The sequence below is a fragment of the Cyclospora cayetanensis genome, unplaced genomic scaffold (assembly GCF_002999335.1).
Source record: "Cyclospora cayetanensis isolate NF1_C8 unplaced genomic scaffold, CcayRef3 CcayRef3_contig_22, whole genome shotgun sequence".
In the NCBI taxonomy this organism is placed as follows: domain Eukaryota; phylum Apicomplexa; class Conoidasida; order Eucoccidiorida; family Eimeriidae; genus Cyclospora; species Cyclospora cayetanensis.
The window spans coordinates 254,245-271,279 of record NW_020312170.1 but is presented as its reverse complement, the minus strand read 5'-3'; the positions used below and the strand labels follow the sequence as shown (position 1 = coordinate 271,279).

The 17,035-nt window shown below is 50.7% G+C and overlaps 3 protein-coding genes across 3 annotated transcripts; 1 reads left to right on the top strand and 2 right to left on the bottom strand.

Moving 5' to 3' along the window:
• Positions 1-5,130: 5,130 nt before the first annotated feature.
• Positions 5,131-6,918, top strand: LOC34623330 (dnaJ homolog subfamily A member 2). The gene is made up of 4 exons (XM_022736457.2): positions 5,131-5,468; positions 5,715-6,084; positions 6,286-6,452; positions 6,612-6,918. Exons 1-4 carry the CDS (start codon positions 5,131-5,133, stop codon positions 6,916-6,918), a joined length of 1,182 nt encoding a protein of 393 aa, XP_022586879.2.
• A 1,239-nt stretch (positions 6,919-8,157) lies between these two features.
• On the bottom strand, positions 8,158-8,673 carry LOC34623331. The gene has a single exon (XM_022736458.2). It carries the CDS (start codon positions 8,653-8,655, stop codon positions 8,158-8,160), a length of 498 nt encoding a protein of 165 aa, XP_022586880.1. The 5' UTR covers positions 8,656-8,673.
• A 2,640-nt stretch (positions 8,674-11,313) lies between these two features.
• On the bottom strand, positions 11,314-12,089 carry LOC34623332. Its single transcript, XM_022736459.2, has 2 exons — positions 11,608-12,089; positions 11,314-11,500 (listed from the first exon to the last, which is right to left on the bottom strand). The coding sequence occupies exons 1-2, from the start codon at positions 12,087-12,089 to the stop codon at positions 11,314-11,316; spliced, it is 669 nt and encodes a 222-aa protein (XP_022586881.2).
• Positions 12,090-17,035: the final 4,946 nt, after the last annotated feature.

Here is a 17,035-nt window from a genome sequence, read left to right as displayed (position 1 = left end):
GCCTTAAGATGGCACAAGTCGTTCGCTGCGCATCCTTCTCATACAGAGAAGTAGGTGTGACTGTTGGCCGCAACAATAAAGCGGAGTGCATAAAGTTTATTCGGCCAAGTGAGGACGGGCTACAGATTTGTGCTTTTGTTAGAAACTTGTGCAGTCTTCCGCATAACATGTGATCTCATATTATGGTTACCATTAACATCAAATTTTGAACGTCAGCATTCTAGATATCCCAATGTACGACTCCATTTATGGAGAGAACCAGAGCTGCGATCCCCATATAGGCGACATAAGTGTCAGCATGCCCTCCAGCAATATCCCACGTATAGCGGCTTATGCAAACAGTCTGGCAGTGTCTTCCGAATCCATTAATTATTTTAGTAGGAATTTTATAGAGAATCAAATAAGTTTGGCTTTCCCTATGTCGTGCTTTTTCCCGTTTATCGTTAGCTGAGCTAAGAAGACGCAATCTTGCGTGGGTATGCGCTAGATGCCAAATCTAAATTGCTGTGGAATCCCGGACTGATCGGAGGGTGCAGCAGCGCGCGCCCCAGCTGGCCTTCTCCCTTGTTGCCAGCACTCTCAATATCAGGGCAAGGGAAGGAGGGTTCTCGTTCCGAAAACAGTTAATGATTGTAACGATTAGTGTTACGTCTGCAGAGGGTCGCATCTAACTTCAGACTCAGTAAAAACTTCACAGGAAGCTATTGAACGTATTTCGAAAGAACTCCCTCTTTTCCTTGTAAGCGGCCCTCTTGCATTTCGACATGCGGGGAAGGGGACTGCGGGGGTGCTTGTCGCTTCACACTTCAAGTACTCTGTGTGTTCACTGCCAGCTCCACATGCATAGAGTATAGGCGATAGAAGTGTAAGCATGCCCTTCTGAATTATCCCATGTGTAGCGGGCTATGTGGCAACCAGGAAGTTTCTTATCCACTACTTTTTGTGAAGAATTTCATAGAGAAGTACACAATCAGTTTTGGTTTGGTAGATGAAGCGTTACATTTGGTAGCATTACGTGGCTCAATGCAACTTTTCTTTCACATCCATTGTCTGTGGATGCAGTGATATGTCGGTCATCCTGCAAAAGTTGTATGCTTTCGATGTACCTATTCAATCATTCGAAATGTTGATTGTCCGTAAAAATGCTTAGAGAGCAAAAGTCTTCTGGCATTGGAAGTGAATGGTGGAACAGTGCCTGTTGAGGCGCTGGAGGCCTGCCTGCAGGCTGGAGAAACGCAGTAGGTCGTCAGCTGGTAGAAATGCTTGATTTGCCAATTCAAAAATGCCTGCTGATGCACCGATGAGCTAACGCCAATCAGGAAAGTATGACGGCAGTAAGTTTAGAAAAGAACTCAAATATTTAATGTGTCGGTTGGAGGTGTGATTCGCTGTGAACCGCCAGAAGAAGAAAAACACGAGCCCCCTGCGGCATGGTTATGCGAGCGCAAAGCACTCCAGAGGCGGCTATATCCACGAAGAGGAACTCGTCTGCCTGCAGGAGTTACTAGATTTCAATCCTTCATAAACATCCATACACATCGGCCGGTGGCCAAAGCAGTTCAGCAGAAGGTGGAAAAGAAGTGGAAAGGTTTCAGCAGGGGAATCTCTGAAATACTCTGGCATTTTAGGAAATAACAGGCTTTGGTTCGTGAAAGCCACGACGTACATTAAGAGCCGCTATATGGGTGGTTTATTGTGGGTGCACCTAAAGTGTCACGTCAGGTGGCCTCAGGATGGGCAGTGAGTCAGCGAACAAACAACTGACCATTGGAGTAATCACAATTGGTGAACTACTAGGCGTCAGAAGCAAGTGAGCACAAGCTTTGCGTCTTTGGACATGAGGAAGAACCAAATTTGTACTCAAAGACTATGGATATAGGGCCTGTGTCAACTGACCCTAACCTACCGTCAAATGCCAGTGAGCAAAGAAAGTCAGAAGCAACCATGCTCCCCCGCAGCCCCAGAAAGGTCCCCGACAACGGACCTGCTTATGCTGTAAGCGGTTGTGTCATAAAGTCCGGACCTGGGAGCGCGTGCAAATGACCTAAGGGCTTAAACAATGGAACTAATTTTAGCGGCAGCAGGCTGCTTGGCGAGCACAGAAGGCTCATCACGGCAACGGAAAAGACCCCAGCAGGATGCGGCGCAGTGAAAGGGGCTATACAGGGTGAAGCTGCCGCTGGGGACCTACTACAGGCCAAATACACCCTGATATAAATAAACTTTGAGTGCCGAGAAAATGCTGACGTTTCTTAAAATCGAATGTAAAGTGGATCTTGTATCCGAGGAGATGGCGCAAAAGTTCAACATGCTTGTCCACTCTTTAGCGGTCCCAAGAGCTCCGGATCGATGGAGAGCGCGATACCGCGAGTATTCACAAGGGTACGGTAGTGAGACACTACTTCAACTCGTAGTTGGATCCTATACGCATGGTCGTGCGTTCTCTGTTGTATTCCTTCACAAGTATGTGAACTTTGGTATCCCATGGATGTCCCGGTGGAAACAGACACAGCACCTGCGCTCTAGAATTTAGTGTGCAAGGAGGTGTATGGAGGGCGCAGCTCCTGGTCTTCCCCAAAGCATCCATATCTTCCGCGGACAGCGGGGTAGAGTTGATGCCTCACACGGTGAGGTCGAGTACTCATGCGGAAGGCTCATAGCTGCATTGAGATAGGAGGGCTCTGAGCATGCATCTCGTCTTTCTGGCTCTACAACTGGCGCTTATTAGGGAATATGCTTGACCATCATGTACAGCAAAGTGGGGACTCCGTCGCTTGTGCCTTCCGACTTCGCTGCATAGAGCCAGTTTGCGCCAAGCACATGATCCTGCTAGGACTCACACTACACTGGGAAAACTCTCACTGTCCTTCTGGTCTCCTGGAATGCGTCCTATGGCATGGGAGGATGCATTGGCACGCTCAGATTGAGAGGGGCTGAAGCCCCGCGATTCACGTAAACTCGGCCTTTGCAAAGCCTTCTGGTTACTGAAAGGGGTTACACTGATCAAGCATGGATCGTGCTTTTAGACGGCTAAGAGCAAGGACTAGGAAAACATGTACGCCGTTGTCGAAAGACTCAATACATATGCTTGATACCTTGGCCCAGTTCTGTCAGGGCTCTGGAAGTTGCATCGTCTTTCTCGTCATGTTTGGAAGCTTCACAGACCCCGCATGGGAATCACTCTGGAGAGAAGCGCAAAGTTTACGAGTGCGTCCTGGCATACCTCTACGACCAGCCGACGTAGTAGCCATCACAAAGCCACTGTAAATCATCCTGAGGTAGTTGGACACACAAGGCGCACCAAACACAGACTTCTGACTCTAGGTTTACAAACATGCAACTGCTTGTATTTACTCTCTTCTTTGTACTGCTTGGGCTCATTAAATACAGCAACACGCGCGTCTACCCAGTGCTCTCCTGCATCATTGATTTACAGTGAAGAGCACCTCCCGATCCAAACCTCGACCTGGTGGCTGGGATCGGCAAACATCCTAAGCAAGAAACAGCCGAAGCAAGCAGCTGGCTACTGCAGACGGATGGAGGAGGAAATGCTCAGAGACGCAAGCACGTAATTATGATAAGCGGTGGTCGGCTGTGCGATTCGAGCCCTGAAATTCGATCCTAGTGGGTCGGCAGGCTCGAAGAGGTGCACCAGAGGGTGACCCAACACAGGAACTTTTGGCCAGGTGATTGCAAAACCATTTGCCGCCCTCTAACGAATCAGTGCGTGTGTGAAGGCACCAGAGAACTACACATATTGGCTACCTAAAGACGTTTCAAGACTCCCCGTATTACTTGCGAACTTGGCCACACAAGAGAGTTACAAATGTGGAGGCGGATGATCCACACAGCGTCGTAGAGGTGCTGGATTCTGAAACAACGGAACACTAAAAGCGCACTACACGGAGGTTTTAAGTGTACGAGGGTGGTTATAGCCAACCTCAGTGATTTCACGGGAGGGCAGCTGCAGGCTTCCTTCCATGCGGCAGAGTGTGAGTCTCTGCATGGTTAACAACACTAGTTGCAATGGACGGTATTCGTCGCCTCCTCTGGGGCTCTCAATGATTATATATAAAGCATTCTGCTGGGTTTGGGCAGACAAAGAGTTTCCCTTAGTAGACACTTCTGACGAAGCGATACACTCCGCATACACCCGTGATATGGCCAATTGCAAGTACCGAATAACATCTAAAGATGGTTAGAGAGCATTTGGCACAAAGAAGAGCATCGCGTTACAAGGGTTGCGATGGTTCGCAATGCGTTGCTGCGAGATGGTGTGGAAAAGCCCAAGCTAGCAAATACGTATCTGTTGTGCGTTGCGCATGGACGCGTTATTTGTTGTACTTTACCTTTGATCCTCTACTCCCTCCAACAACATAAGTCTTAAAAGGTATATGCTCTGAAACACAGTTTTCTGTGGTATCCCTTTTAAAGGAAGACTTTGTACGCATGGTTTCTACATGTCGCGCGCTACTTGTAGCGTGCCTCCAAAATTCCTCTCACACTAAATTTTCTGTCTTTCTAGGCAGATAATCTACAATCTCAGCCTGTTTCGCGTTTTTAGATCGGAGATATCTTCCAGTGAGATGCGTAACTCCTGGTGTCTCAATTTCGTGCCGTTGTTGTTTATACAACCAGTAGGTCTTTCGAATGATCGTTGGGGCTGGGGGCTAGCGGCCCGGTGGCATTGAATGATGTCCATTTCCATTTCTTTGGAGTTTCTGAGCACTTCAAAGCCTGAACACTGATTTAAAATCGGCAGACAGACACTGTCATTTCCATTCGCTTTCCCCTTGCAATCCGGTGTCTAACACGTCTCGCCGTGCATGCTGTTTCTCTTTCTTCTTAACACATACGAGAAGTACACAAACGCAGTCACAGATTTGCCTCAAGAACTCAAAATTCACTCCTACTTAGACTTATCTCTCATTTTGGTGCCATATTCGTAAGAGCCTCACAACTGCAGGCCCCTGTGCCGTTCATGGAAAACGTCCGCTGTTCCTATTTCCATCCTTTTATTTCTTGCGAATTGCATGCAAGCTTACTTCTCTGCTTGAATACCTTGGGTGCACAGCATTTGTGTAGTTTGTAAGCTGCCCTAACCCTACACGGCTCAGCCGTCCGCCGACCATGGGAATTGCATCTGCACGAGTTCTTGCGATTTTATGCGCTTTGTCCTTCACTAGCCTTATCATTAATCCACATGGCCAGACCTGTTTCCTAAGTGCTGTGCTTGCCGATTCTGGCAACCCAGGAAACCTCTACTCCACGCTCGGCGTGAAGCGCAATGCAAGCCCAACAGAAATCAAAAAGGCCTACAGAAAGCTCTCCATGAAATTCCACCCCGATAAAAATAAAAGCCCAGATGCGGAATCAAAGTTCAGGGAAATATCATACGCATATGAAGTTTTGAGCAATGCTGAACAAAGGAAGGTCTATGATGCCCAGGGCCACGCAGGACTGGAAAGGTAAAGCAGGGAGCTGACCTATCAGTGCCAGTCTGCAATGTCTTCCACTTTAGAAGCCGGTTTTCGCTCCGCTGCAAAGATCATACGCACATTATTTACGCGTTTTCACCTTTTAACCGCCCTAAAACACTGCTTTAGAAAGTTGCACGTACGCTGCGAAAACATTCATTGCCTGTAAATCCCTGCCCCCAGTATGTGTATATATACATATACGTGCTGTTATTTGTGTACTCCCTATGCATGCAGACTGAAGCAGGGAGCAGGCCAGGATTCAGGTCATCCGTTCGACGTGTTTTCTGAATTCTTTGGGGGCTTTGGTGGTTTTGGGGGATTCGGCGGCCGTAGTGGCCCTCGGGAGATCCCACAAGCCCCCAGCAGCATTATGAAGCTGCCCGTTACCCTGGAGCAGCTGTATGATGGTACAACTCTGGAGTTTCGTTTTTCTCGTCCTGTACTCTGCATCAACGCTGACGAGTGCATGATGAAAAAAAAAGACTGCAAGGGCCCGGGCATTCGCGTCATTACGCAGCAGATGGGTCCTGGCTTCATCGTGCAAAATCAAATTCAAGACGACTCTTGTCTAGATCAAGGACGTGCATGGATAAAGGGGTGCAAGGTCCGTTATAGCTTGCTGCTGATTCATTTCGTGTGGGTTGCAGGAGGGGGAGGTGGGGGAAGGGCTTTGACTGCCAGGTCACTTCCCGAATGGAACCCATCTTAGGGCTGACCAGGTTCAAGCGGTATAGCGCGTGCTGTAGTGTTCCATTTCTTCGATTTTGCATACATGTATACTTGCGCGCTTTCTGTGCGATCACAGGATTGCCCAAGCGGCATTACGGAGATGGAGACAATAGACCTGAACGCAAGTGTGGAGAGGGGGATGCAAAATGGCGAGAAAATTACATTTGAAGGAATGGGTGAAAATCGCGTGGGCCACGAACCGGGAGATCTGATCCTTATAGTGGAGGAGCTGCCACATTCCCGGTACGTCTGCTGCAGTGTAGGGCGGATTAAATGTAAACCTGTGCGCCACAACAGAGCATAGCATAATATTTTTATTCGTGAAGCAGACAAAGGCCAGCTTCCGTTCACGCCTACGCCTCTATGCTCTTTGTTGTTCCGCTTGTGCATGCTCGCTTTCAGGTATGTCAGGAAAGGCCTGGATCTGCACATGACGGTGCGGATTGACCTGATACAGGCTTTGGCTGGGTTTGAATTAGATTTCGAGCATCTCGATAAGAAAAAGGTGCGATTGCAAAAGTCCTCCGTAACTCACGATGGCGAAGTCATGAGAGTGAAGGGCAAAGGAATGCCAAAGAACCACTCTGCCACTGCGTTTGGGGATCTACATGTTACGCTCAAAGTGAAATACCCTCGGGCACTCAGTGATAAGCAGAAAAAGCTCATCAAAGAGGCATTAGCTGGCGTGACTATGGAGGCCTTCGACTGAAGCACAGACTAAGCTGCGCAGTGGAACAGACCGAGAGCCGTGCACCTCGATTTCACGAGCCAGGCCTTCTGTTAGTGGGGCAGCACTGCATCGCAGCTATGTTCCCAACGAAATCACGACGGGTTGCCTGTTTCAGGCACAGTTAACGGTTTAGCGAACTGAAATACGCGTTGACTTCTGCATGCCTCTTAAATTCAACGACTCTTGCAGTCCAATGATATCGGTTACGTGACTATCTGCGAATGTGGCTTTCGCCGGGCGATTCGGTCCGCGGCGGCTACGAGCTGTGGCTGGGCTGTGGACAACAACGACGATTGACATTCGATGTACCCACCTCTAAATGCGCATTTGCCCCCCCCTGGCACATCCGGCGGCCTTACAGATGTGTCTTCCCTGGGACATTTTGCTGCAAGACGGCGGTTCTCCGTAATGGCATCACAGGGCTGGCAACTGGCTCACCCACCTGTCGAAACCACGAACTGTCACTTGAGCAACCATAACCCAATGTCTCGCCAGTAGCACGTGTCCGTCTCATGGTTAGTGGGTATCTTTTTCTAAGGGCCTTTTTCTTCCTTGCTAATATTATCTCCACGGCTATTTGGCCTGCTTCGCCTAGCTCGTGCACTAAAGCATGCATAGATGAAACTAGACCTAGTGCAGAATACCGAATCTGAACATGCACGCAGGGGCTGACTCGGGTGTATGAAAGTCCCATGCTTCTTTTCCCCGCAATTTTGTAGATGCCCAACTTCGGAGGCATAAAGTCCACGTCACACTAGGACACTGACCGCCGCACCAAAGCCTTCTACACAGCTTAAGTGGGCAGTAGCTGCTGAACCCTTCGCCACACTGTATGTAACCGCCTCTGAACCGAGCTACCCCACTCCCCATCTAGAGCTGCTATGCTTTTCAGCTTGGTCGCGCCAAGGTAGAGGAAAAGAGAAACGATCGCGTCCGACCTAAACGTAGTGACTGCAGGAATGGCAACTGCATAACATCCGAAGGGCTGCGGATGGGCAAGTGCCTCACATCCAGCAGGGCGGGCAACGAAATGAATCTGCAGCAAGAGTGTGTGAGGGAAGTCATACCCCACACAGATATTGCTCTATGCCTTGTCATAGATGAGTAACTTGCCGTAAAGAGCGGAGTTACACACAAAAAAAGCACTACTGTATCCGGCTCTCCGTTGCATTGCATCAGCGATGCAACCGGCACAGTTGGTGTCAAGGAACGGAAGCTTTAAGCACTGAAGTCCATGGTCGTGTGCATGCGGCCCTGCTGATCCCTGTATCGGGCAACTTCATAAGGAGTGTACGTTTCCTCAGGACTAATACATTCGCAGGGGTCTACTCTTGTGACAAAGGCATTGCACCACTCTGACAGGCAGTCCCCTCTCCGTCTCCTTCTGAACACTGGCTTGAACTGAATTGGAATAGTTTGAAAGGCTCCGCTGCCACCAAATAAAGCGCTCGACACTGCGAATACACCTGGGTCGTAGCCGTCAGAGATGGGCACGCCGTAGTGTAGTGGACCGGGCTTCCCTCGAATGTAGTGATGAGGTGGCGGCTGTGGGTACTCCCTGTCATGGATTAGTACATCCCTACCCTTCTTAATCCTGTTTTGTTTATCAAAAAATTCCTTTGCCTTATGCTCCATTGGGGGAGGCATGTGGTCAAAGCTTGACATGAAGCCGGCTCTGGCACCTGAATGCGCCCTTTGCAGCTCGTATAGATCCATGGTCGCCCTGGAGGAAAGCGAATCGTAGAAAAGACGTATTCCACTTGAGATTGTTTGGGCTACTGTAAGTACCACTCTGAGAAGCGTACCTAAGCACAATCAGACGCACAGTTCGCTGGGACGACTACACAGATGACATATGCGAGGCAAATAGCGCCCTTGATGGCCAAGAGACCGCCATAGAGCACAATCAAAGGCATTTATAGCAACAACATTGCTAAATCATGTAGTTGTACTGGAAAGAAGGGGTTTTCTTGTTCTCCGTAGCCACCACAGCTGCATAGGCTCGATGCGGCAAGCAGAAAAACAGGTGAGAGTCCACTTTGTAAATAAGCCCACATGACAGCATCACGAACAGATTTCGCAGTAATAGTACAATATTGGCGGGGAAAATGAAGCATTAATGCTTTTATGCGAGCAGTACCCGGAAAACCCTTTGTGGTGTTTGTGCAACTCGAATGGAAACACAGGCAGTTTTGCGCTCTCATTACCCTTTTCTTACCAAAAAAAGAGGTTATTATGCTGAATTGAGCTGATGAGCTGCCATTTCAAATGAATATGCTCTTAATCTGTTTTTCATCTCATCTTGGTCACACCTCATGTTGCCCTCTATATGCAGCCGTCAGCTGCTGTGCCTCGTCCAAGCGGGGCATGTCTAGCAGCGGCTAGGAACGCGGCGAGGTGCTCCTGCTTCTCAATGGCTTCTTCAAATCAGCACATACAATGGAACCTATAGCTTAGTCTCTTATGAGGCCTGCAACTATCCCATATCCTGCCACGTAAACACCGCCGTAGTGGCTAGCGAACAACGGACTCAATCGACTGGCTGCTCAGGTAAGTTTTCTTCTTCGCACTGCTGTAGGCCAAACACAGGATCTTTTCAGGAGGTTCTCAAGAATTTGCACTGAATTTTTTCTCATTCTTAAGATATCCTGTATTAAATATCTTTGAATGAGCACCAGCCGCTCAGTTTCATGACCTTCCTCGTCAGAAAATTGCGACTAGGTGGCTCTGCTGTGCTTTGGTGTCTGAGACGACGAGCAACTTTCTTACTAATACAAAATGCCACTGGCAAAAGGAGTTTACGGAGATGTGTGTCTCCTTAGTCGAGAGTGCACCGCGTAGAGGAACAGTGCTGGGGTCTGCACGGCCTGTAGCTGCCAGAATCAGGCGGGTACGGAATTCACTGTGCGTTCTCACTGTAACGGATCAAGCTGCTCAATCGCAGCTGCTATTTCGGCAAACACATGATTAAGACTTCTTTAGTAATGGCTGCACTGTTTAAACGTCCTTAGGGTGGTGGCTGCAGCAGAGCAAGGGTAGCAAAGCACTGTGGGAATACATGCGGTGCGCGCCCACGTGCTTGGCTATTGCATACTGCCATATGTAAATGCACGTCTGCTTAAGGGGTGCAGCAGCGTATAAAGTATCTAGGGGGAGATCATTGTAGAGTGTGGGCAGAGAGTGCTGAAGTGCTTGAAGGGGGCGCGTGATAATTCCTTACCTGTTTGTTAAAGCTCTTGGGCTAGCGGTCTCCCCGTAGAAGATCTTACAAAGCGGGTAAGACTTGATGTGTTTGTAACAACTTCAGCACGTGCAGTGAAGGGGTTCAAAGGAAGGAGACGAAGAATCCTACCCAGTGGAACAGCTTGGACACCACAGTGTGTAAAGCTGTTTTACAGGAAGGTTACAGAGGACAAAATGCTAGAAATACCTGCAAAAGCGACATAAAGTTACCTTTTCGGTTGTTTTCATCTCGACCCTAGAGTTTGAATCTAACAGACCCTTTCCGCTTTTTAAACTACACTATGAAATGCCAAAATTTTCACAAGATTGAGTGAAATCTAAAAGCACCATAAGATATGTGATCTTTTTTATCTAGCACTCCAAAGAACCACAGTAAGTACTGGTATCATGCTGGATAAACCAAAACAGTGCGAGTTTATTCAACGCCTTTTCCTTGGGTGGATTAGACGAGTGGTGGCTGCGGTCCGGCGTGCGCAGCCGTTTTTCTGCAGGCTGAAGTGACAGAGCCCGTGGTTGCTTTGCGTGGAGACGAAAGTTAGCACAAGACGGAAAAAAGTGCATGCATAACCCTCCCTTCTCAAACGCCACCACAAACACGTTTTTGGACTCATCAGCTCGCTGAGTTTGTGCCCCAACGTGACAGAAACTCCCCGATCGTAGAAGCAAAGGAAGCGGCGCACTCCCAGAGGCTCTAAAGGTGTGCCTGATACGCTGTTCTAGAGTGCTTGTCTTGTCTTTCTTCCTGTGCTACATTGCGACGTAAAAGCACGGGGCTGCATTATGTAAACTACACCAAAGGGTGCCCTGCTTTTCCTCAAGGCGGCCTTTCGGCATTGATTGTGCAATTAGTTCCACACCTCAAATCTTGCAAGGAAGTGGCTAAGGCCGTGAAATGAGGGAAGAAACACAGGAACTCTGAGTTGGGCCTCAAAAACCCCACCTGTCACCATTCTGAAATATTTGCTTTAACTCTTCAGAATAATACAGAACACCATGGCACTATGTTGTTTTCTCTACCTCTGGGTGTTTTTGTCTATAAAGCTGCTTCTCTCATTCGACTTCTCTCTGCCGGCTTACCCCTTCTGGGTTGTCTAAGGAGCTGGCGAGTGAATGCTGCCTCTTATTATTAGTCTACCACGATGTTTTGTACACCTTTTCATGGCACCCTCGGTGAGGAATGTCGATTGCCCCAGGAAAAGCCTGTGCTTCGAGGTTCCGCTGTGCGTTCGCAGCTTCCCTTTGGACGTTAGGCAAGGCCTGGCGCCTCCTTGCCGCTGAAAGACCAAGAAGCATACGTGAGGCTATTTTTGGTCGCTTGCTACATCTTTGGCGCGGGCGGAGACGCCTTTACTTGGTCCCGCTCCTCCCGTGCCCCTTGCGCGGCTGCACGATCCTCTTTATGCATTAAAGCTGAGCAGTGTTTGCTTGCGGCCTTGGCTGTCTCTATACTTGGCGACTTCGTAGGGCGTATATGTCTCTTCGGGGCTAATGCACTCGCAGGGGTCAACTCTTGTAACGAAGGCGTTGCTCCATTCGGGGTAGCTGTCACCTCTTTGCCTCCTGCGGAAGACGGGTTTGGAGGTTATTGGGATGGGCGTGAACGCTGGGCTGCCTCCAAACAGCGCATTTGAAACGGCGGAGACGCCAGGATCTGGGCCGTCAGCAAGAGGTACCCCGTAGTGGAGGGGGCTCAAGGGGCCAGCAATGTACGTGTGCGGAGGCGCCTGTGGGTGCTCTCTATCATGCACAATGTAGTTGGCTTGCACTTCATCTTCTTTCTTTTGATAGCCCTTAAAGTAGTGTCCTGCCTTGTGGGTGTCGAGCTCGCCCTTCACACCTTCAGAGCGGGTCATAAAGCCGTGCCCGTAGGCAGAGGGATACTTCTTCACGGACTGCGTAGGTGCCATCTCTTGCGAGGCTCTCGAGAGGGGGTCTTGTGGCATAAACAATGGAACAGAACGGAGGCGCGCGACGGATAGATATATGTATAATGTCGCGCGCAGGAAGCGAAGACCTCAGCTGCACACGCACACACACACGCACACACACACGCACACCCATGTATGTATATCCACATAGATATGTATGTATACACGCTCAGGAAGCGCATGCGTATGGCACGCCAAAATACTCCTGCAAAAAATGAAGACGGGCGCGAGGGCTGCAGAGAATGTACACTGCTGCGAATCCGGCACGCAGCAGGCGCGGCGGCCACCTCTAGGGCTTCGTGAAAATGAACGACAGACGTGCCACAAAGAGGTAGACAGTCACAGAGCAGGAAACCACGGAAAGGCGAAGGAAAGGAACACGAGGAGGTGGTCTTCCGCAAGAGCACGCCGATCTACAAACACCCCAAACGAGGCAGCATCCCTATTGTGGAGCAAAAATGCAACAGAAACGGAAGAGGGGCCTTCGACGGGATTGTTACACGCCTGTACTTCTTCTTGAGCCCCCTCTTGCTTCCAGCGCAAACATGGATGCCAGCGAAAAAAGCAGGACGTAGGCACTGAAGGTGGTGAGAGTTGCAATATAGATAGAGGACCCTAAGCAACGCGGTTTCAGTCCTGCTGTTGCCGCAGTGGAACCAGATTCTCATGAAGCAGCCGCTATAAAAGCGTAGGCATCTCACATTTTAACAAGGATCTCCGGCAACTCGTGCCCGGCGGCAGTGGATCGAGCTTGACCAGCTGTTGGCGGTGTTGCTTCTCTGTTGGCAGTGCTGGTGTAGCTTACCCTTTGGAAATATAGACTAATGCAGGAATAATCAGGTGATATCTGATCATGTAGAATGTATCGCAGGTTCTTGATGGGAATGCCTCTCCCGCTGCTGTCACACAGTGGCAGCGACACGGTGCTCAGAGGAGGGGTCTAAGCACGAAACAGCGGTGCTGAAACAAGCGGCTGCGGTGCTCTACAGACCGAAAGAAAAGCTGCTTCGTTGGATCTTTACTTCAGTACACAAGTTAATGTATTGGCATGCAAGGCCTTCCCTTTATGTTCGTTTATAGGCCAGCTACAGGAGAGGGAGCACTAGGGATGCAGCTGCCACGGAGTGAGCCGACTCCCTGGGCGCTGTCGAAGCCTCTACTCTCTCTGACTTACGGTTTCAAGCGCTTTCTCGGATAACTTTGTTTTTCCTAAGGACGAACTTTGTACGGTTGTTTGTGCTTCCCCCGTTTCTCTCTCATGTTCCTTTCGCCGCGTGTTTCCCACCAAACAGAGAACAGAGTGGTGTTGTAGTATCGACGGCTCGGAACGCCTAAATTCTACCACCGAGAAGGCGAAAGAGGCATCCTGAGGCATTCCTTTGCAGGTTCCCACGGTCAGTGTGCAGATCTACGCTGCCAAGCTGGGGTGGAAAGGGGGTATTGCTCGCAACTAGGTGCCAGTGCCAGTCGGGAAAGTCCTTTATTACCCCGACACGAAGAAAGTCGAACAGGAGAGCATGCCTATGAAGACGCGGCGGAAGAAGGTAGCAAGGGAACAGGGGCCCTTACCCTGGGCTTTACAGAGAAACGCACGTATACAATAGCAGCAGGACCCCTAAAAATGAAGCCCACACGTGATCCGACGCCGCACTGCTCATAGCATGCACAGGCAGTCTTTTATCGAGAAGGCACTGCACACCAGCGCGTTAGTCTACAATGAGCGAAGGAGGAGGAACGCAGTGGCAGCCAGTCCAAAGCACCCTTCCACAGGCAGTTCACAGGGGTGCACTGGCACCAGTGGGCGGCCCACCCAGCACACAGGTGGTAGGCCATCTAGGCAGCCGGCTAGCTAGTCATTGAATGGACAGAAGGAGCTGCCTGCCGCTTTTCTCTGAATTCGCACAGAGGCAATACCCCAAGAAGACTGCGGTTTGCCTCTCGCAACGCATCAGTCCAACCTTAAAACTGTAACGTAAGCCTTCTGACAGACGAAGTGCAGCCAGAAAAGCCTTTTGCTAAACGCCCTATGCTGTCAGACGAAACAACAAGACAGGCCCCTAGAAGCACGCCGTCTCCCACGAAGGAGGTTCAGTCTAGTGGCAAGTGATCTAGGTCGAGGCGCAGAGAAGGTTTTACAAACCGAATACAACTCTGTGCAAAGATCTGCGTCCGTGTCGTTGGCACGTTTGCCGCGCACGGTGCTCGCGGCTCTTGTTTTTTATGTCGTGATCTAACCTTCCCAGCCTAGTCGTAGCTATGGGTTCTGCCTCGAACGCACACCACCTCGGCCCTTCGCTTTGAAGAGCGCCCTTCAGCACAGAAAAACACACGCGGAAAATTCCGCATCTCGAAGTTGTTCCTGCAAGTGCAGCAGCAAAAGCAAGACGTGCAGCTGCTGCTAGCCTCTCGGTGCACGAGCTGTAGTTGGTGTGCTGCAGCCAGAAAAGCTGGATGCCAGCGTTGAGAGAAGGAAGAGCTCCAAGCTCCGGCTGCCTCGCATCCCTGCGCTCAGTCCTGCGAGAAGAAAGCCCCCTCGGAGAGCGAAGAGACCAACATGTCAAAACGCATGCACGTCTGAGAGCCTTTATACCCAGCATGCATGCGTGAAAGGCCTCGTCAAAGTCCTTCCTGAGCCGGTACATTGGGGAGCAGCGGCAAGGGGCGGGAGGAGGCGCTAGACACACCTGCAAACCTCCCCTTCCCTCCCTCCATCCAGAAGCCACGGCGCATATACCATTTGTTGGTGCTTCTGTGCCCTCACAATCCTCACAGCTGAACAGTGGCAGGCGTGTACGCAGATATTGCTTCCGAGAGGGAGAGATGGAGACAATGGATAAGCAACAGCACAAGGAGGGCAAGTGCGCGCGCACATACGTACATACACACGAACACACACACACACGCACGTTTACATACACAAACACACACGCCTCTTGCGGAGAAGCGATCTTTACAAATGAGCAGCGGCTGACGAGGACACAAAGAAGCCCAAGGAGGCAGAGGCAACCAGCAACTGTGTCAGGAGGGAAACTGCTTCCGCTTCTAGGGTTCCTCAGCAAGAGGGTGAGGGCCTATCTCTCCGAATTTGCAAGCCTTCAAAGACCGACACGGCATGGATGCTCGCACTTGACTGCCATGTCATCCCCGCTTCAGTCCCACACGTGGATCTGCTCTTCCTGAAGGAAGTGCAGAAAAGCTTTTTCGTCTGGCTGCGAAGGCCTCCCAAAACAGCAACAGTTTGATGCCTGTTCCTTGAGCTGTCTTGGTCTGTGTGTCTCTCTGCCGCTCCCCCCTTGTGTATAGGTGTATATATATATGCATGTATATAAGTTAGTAATAAGTGTACATATATATAATATATATATGTATATAAACATCTCTGTTCCTGTACTTCTCGCATCCAAATCCCTCATTTCCTCCTCAACTCATGCCGCCTGCTTCGCCGTTTCATCCTCTCTGACCCGTCGCATAAAATGCCAGGCAGCAGCTCTGGCAGTACGAGCAGTAAGGGCAGGCAATCGAAGCGGCCAGCGAACGCCTCCAGCAGCTCCTGCGTCCTAGGGCTTTCTTGTGCCTTACGATCGCCAAAACTGAGCTGCAGGCGAGGAGCGCTCGGCGCGGACTCTCTCTGCCTCCTCTTGAGGTTCAGTGCCAGGGGAAAAGAGAGCAATGCCTGCCTTTGCGAACCCGGAGGCTCTGGCAAGGAGCGGCCCGAAGTTGCATCCTGCCCAGAAGCCAACAACGATCCCGAGGCCAACTCCCCACCAGAAGCCGAAGATCGGCTGCTCCGACTCGCGGATCAAATCATCCAGCTCCTTGGATGCGAGGTGCTGGCTGACTCCAAACCCTCCGAGGAGGAGGGCCGGCAGGAAAAATCCCATTTCTTGTGCTGCTGCGGCTACCACTGCTGCCGCTGGTTTTGGCGACGCTTCTGAGGCGGGCGCGACGAGGCTCGGGGGGCGGGTTCCTAGGCGAGTGCCACAGCCCTATTGAAGAAGGGCGGGGATAAAATCACAGGGAAGGACCAACACGAATACGCTGGGGCAGGGCCTACAGAGGCCACAGGGGTCTGGAACCCCTGCAGGAGCACCTACGTGGAAGTGCAGCTCGGAACAGGCGAGCCAGAGAGCAAGGGCCGAGAGTTGAGGCAGTGCAGAGGGTGACGAGGGCGACCAGAAGGCCAGGGGATAAGGAGAACAACCGGGAGGGCCTGTGGCAGGGAGCGCTAGGGGCCGAGATCTAGCACAACAGAGAGGCTCCGGATGAGCCAATTCGACGGAAAGTCCAAAATCATGTGCAGAAACATGCAAAATAAGGTGAAAGAAACACCAAGAACACCCTTTGGACCGCCGTTGGGTCGACCGACCGCACTGTTCCATCAGCAGGGCTGTACGTACAGCCGGGCCCGCCACGAATTTCGGCGTCGTGGGGGCACTGGCTGCCACAAGAGCAAAAGGCACCAAGGTCTATGTTATAATATAGCACTACTTCCATGTTTTGTTGCATTCTCTCACATCCACCCTTGTGCTAACAAGAGAAGCAGCAAGGGTTCCCCCCGCCCCTCTGGGGTGTGCAAACATCGCAATCGGAGGCTGCAAGAGGCATTGGAATTTGGCGGCTTCCACCTCTTCTGACCCCCGCTCTCGTCCAAGCCATCGTTAGGGCTCAGATTGTTCTCCAAAGGACGGCAGACAACACCGCCCGCCAAGAGAGAGTGACTTACAAAAAGGTGACATGCCGATCTCGGATCCTAAGCCTTCTTAAGGGTTCTGTAGGGTTTGAGGGCCTCTGCTTAGCGTAGCATTGAGAGCTCCTTTCCCTCTCTTCTAGGGCTTCCTTTGTTTCCTCTTTCATGCTGTCACAATACGGGCTTAAGGTGGGGGGATCCAGGTGCCGCGGTACGAAGACAGGCTAAGGGGGGCAGA

Bases quoted from the DNA above. Each gene is read 5' to 3' on its own strand.
- LOC34623331 (XM_022736458.2), bottom strand. From the start codon at position 8,655: ATGGATCTATACGAGCTGCAAAGGGCGCATTCAGGTGCCAGAGCCGGC.
- LOC34623332 (XM_022736459.2), bottom strand. From the start codon at position 12,089: ATGGCACCTACGCAGTCCGTGAAGAAGTATCCCTCTGCCTACGGGCAC. The intron at 11,501-11,607 runs GCAAACACTGCT...CCAAAGATGTAG, and splicing joins AGAGACAGCCAAGGCCGCAA to CAAGCGACCAAAAATAGCCT.
- LOC34623330 (XM_022736457.2), top strand. From the start codon at position 5,131: ATGGGAATTGCATCTGCACGAGTTCTTGCGATTTTATGCGCTTTGTCC. The intron at 5,469-5,714 runs GTAAAGCAGGGA...CTATGCATGCAG, and splicing joins GGCCACGCAGGACTGGAAAG to ACTGAAGCAGGGAGCAGGCC. The intron at 6,085-6,285 runs GTCCGTTATAGC...GTGCGATCACAG, and splicing joins CATGGATAAAGGGGTGCAAG to GATTGCCCAAGCGGCATTAC.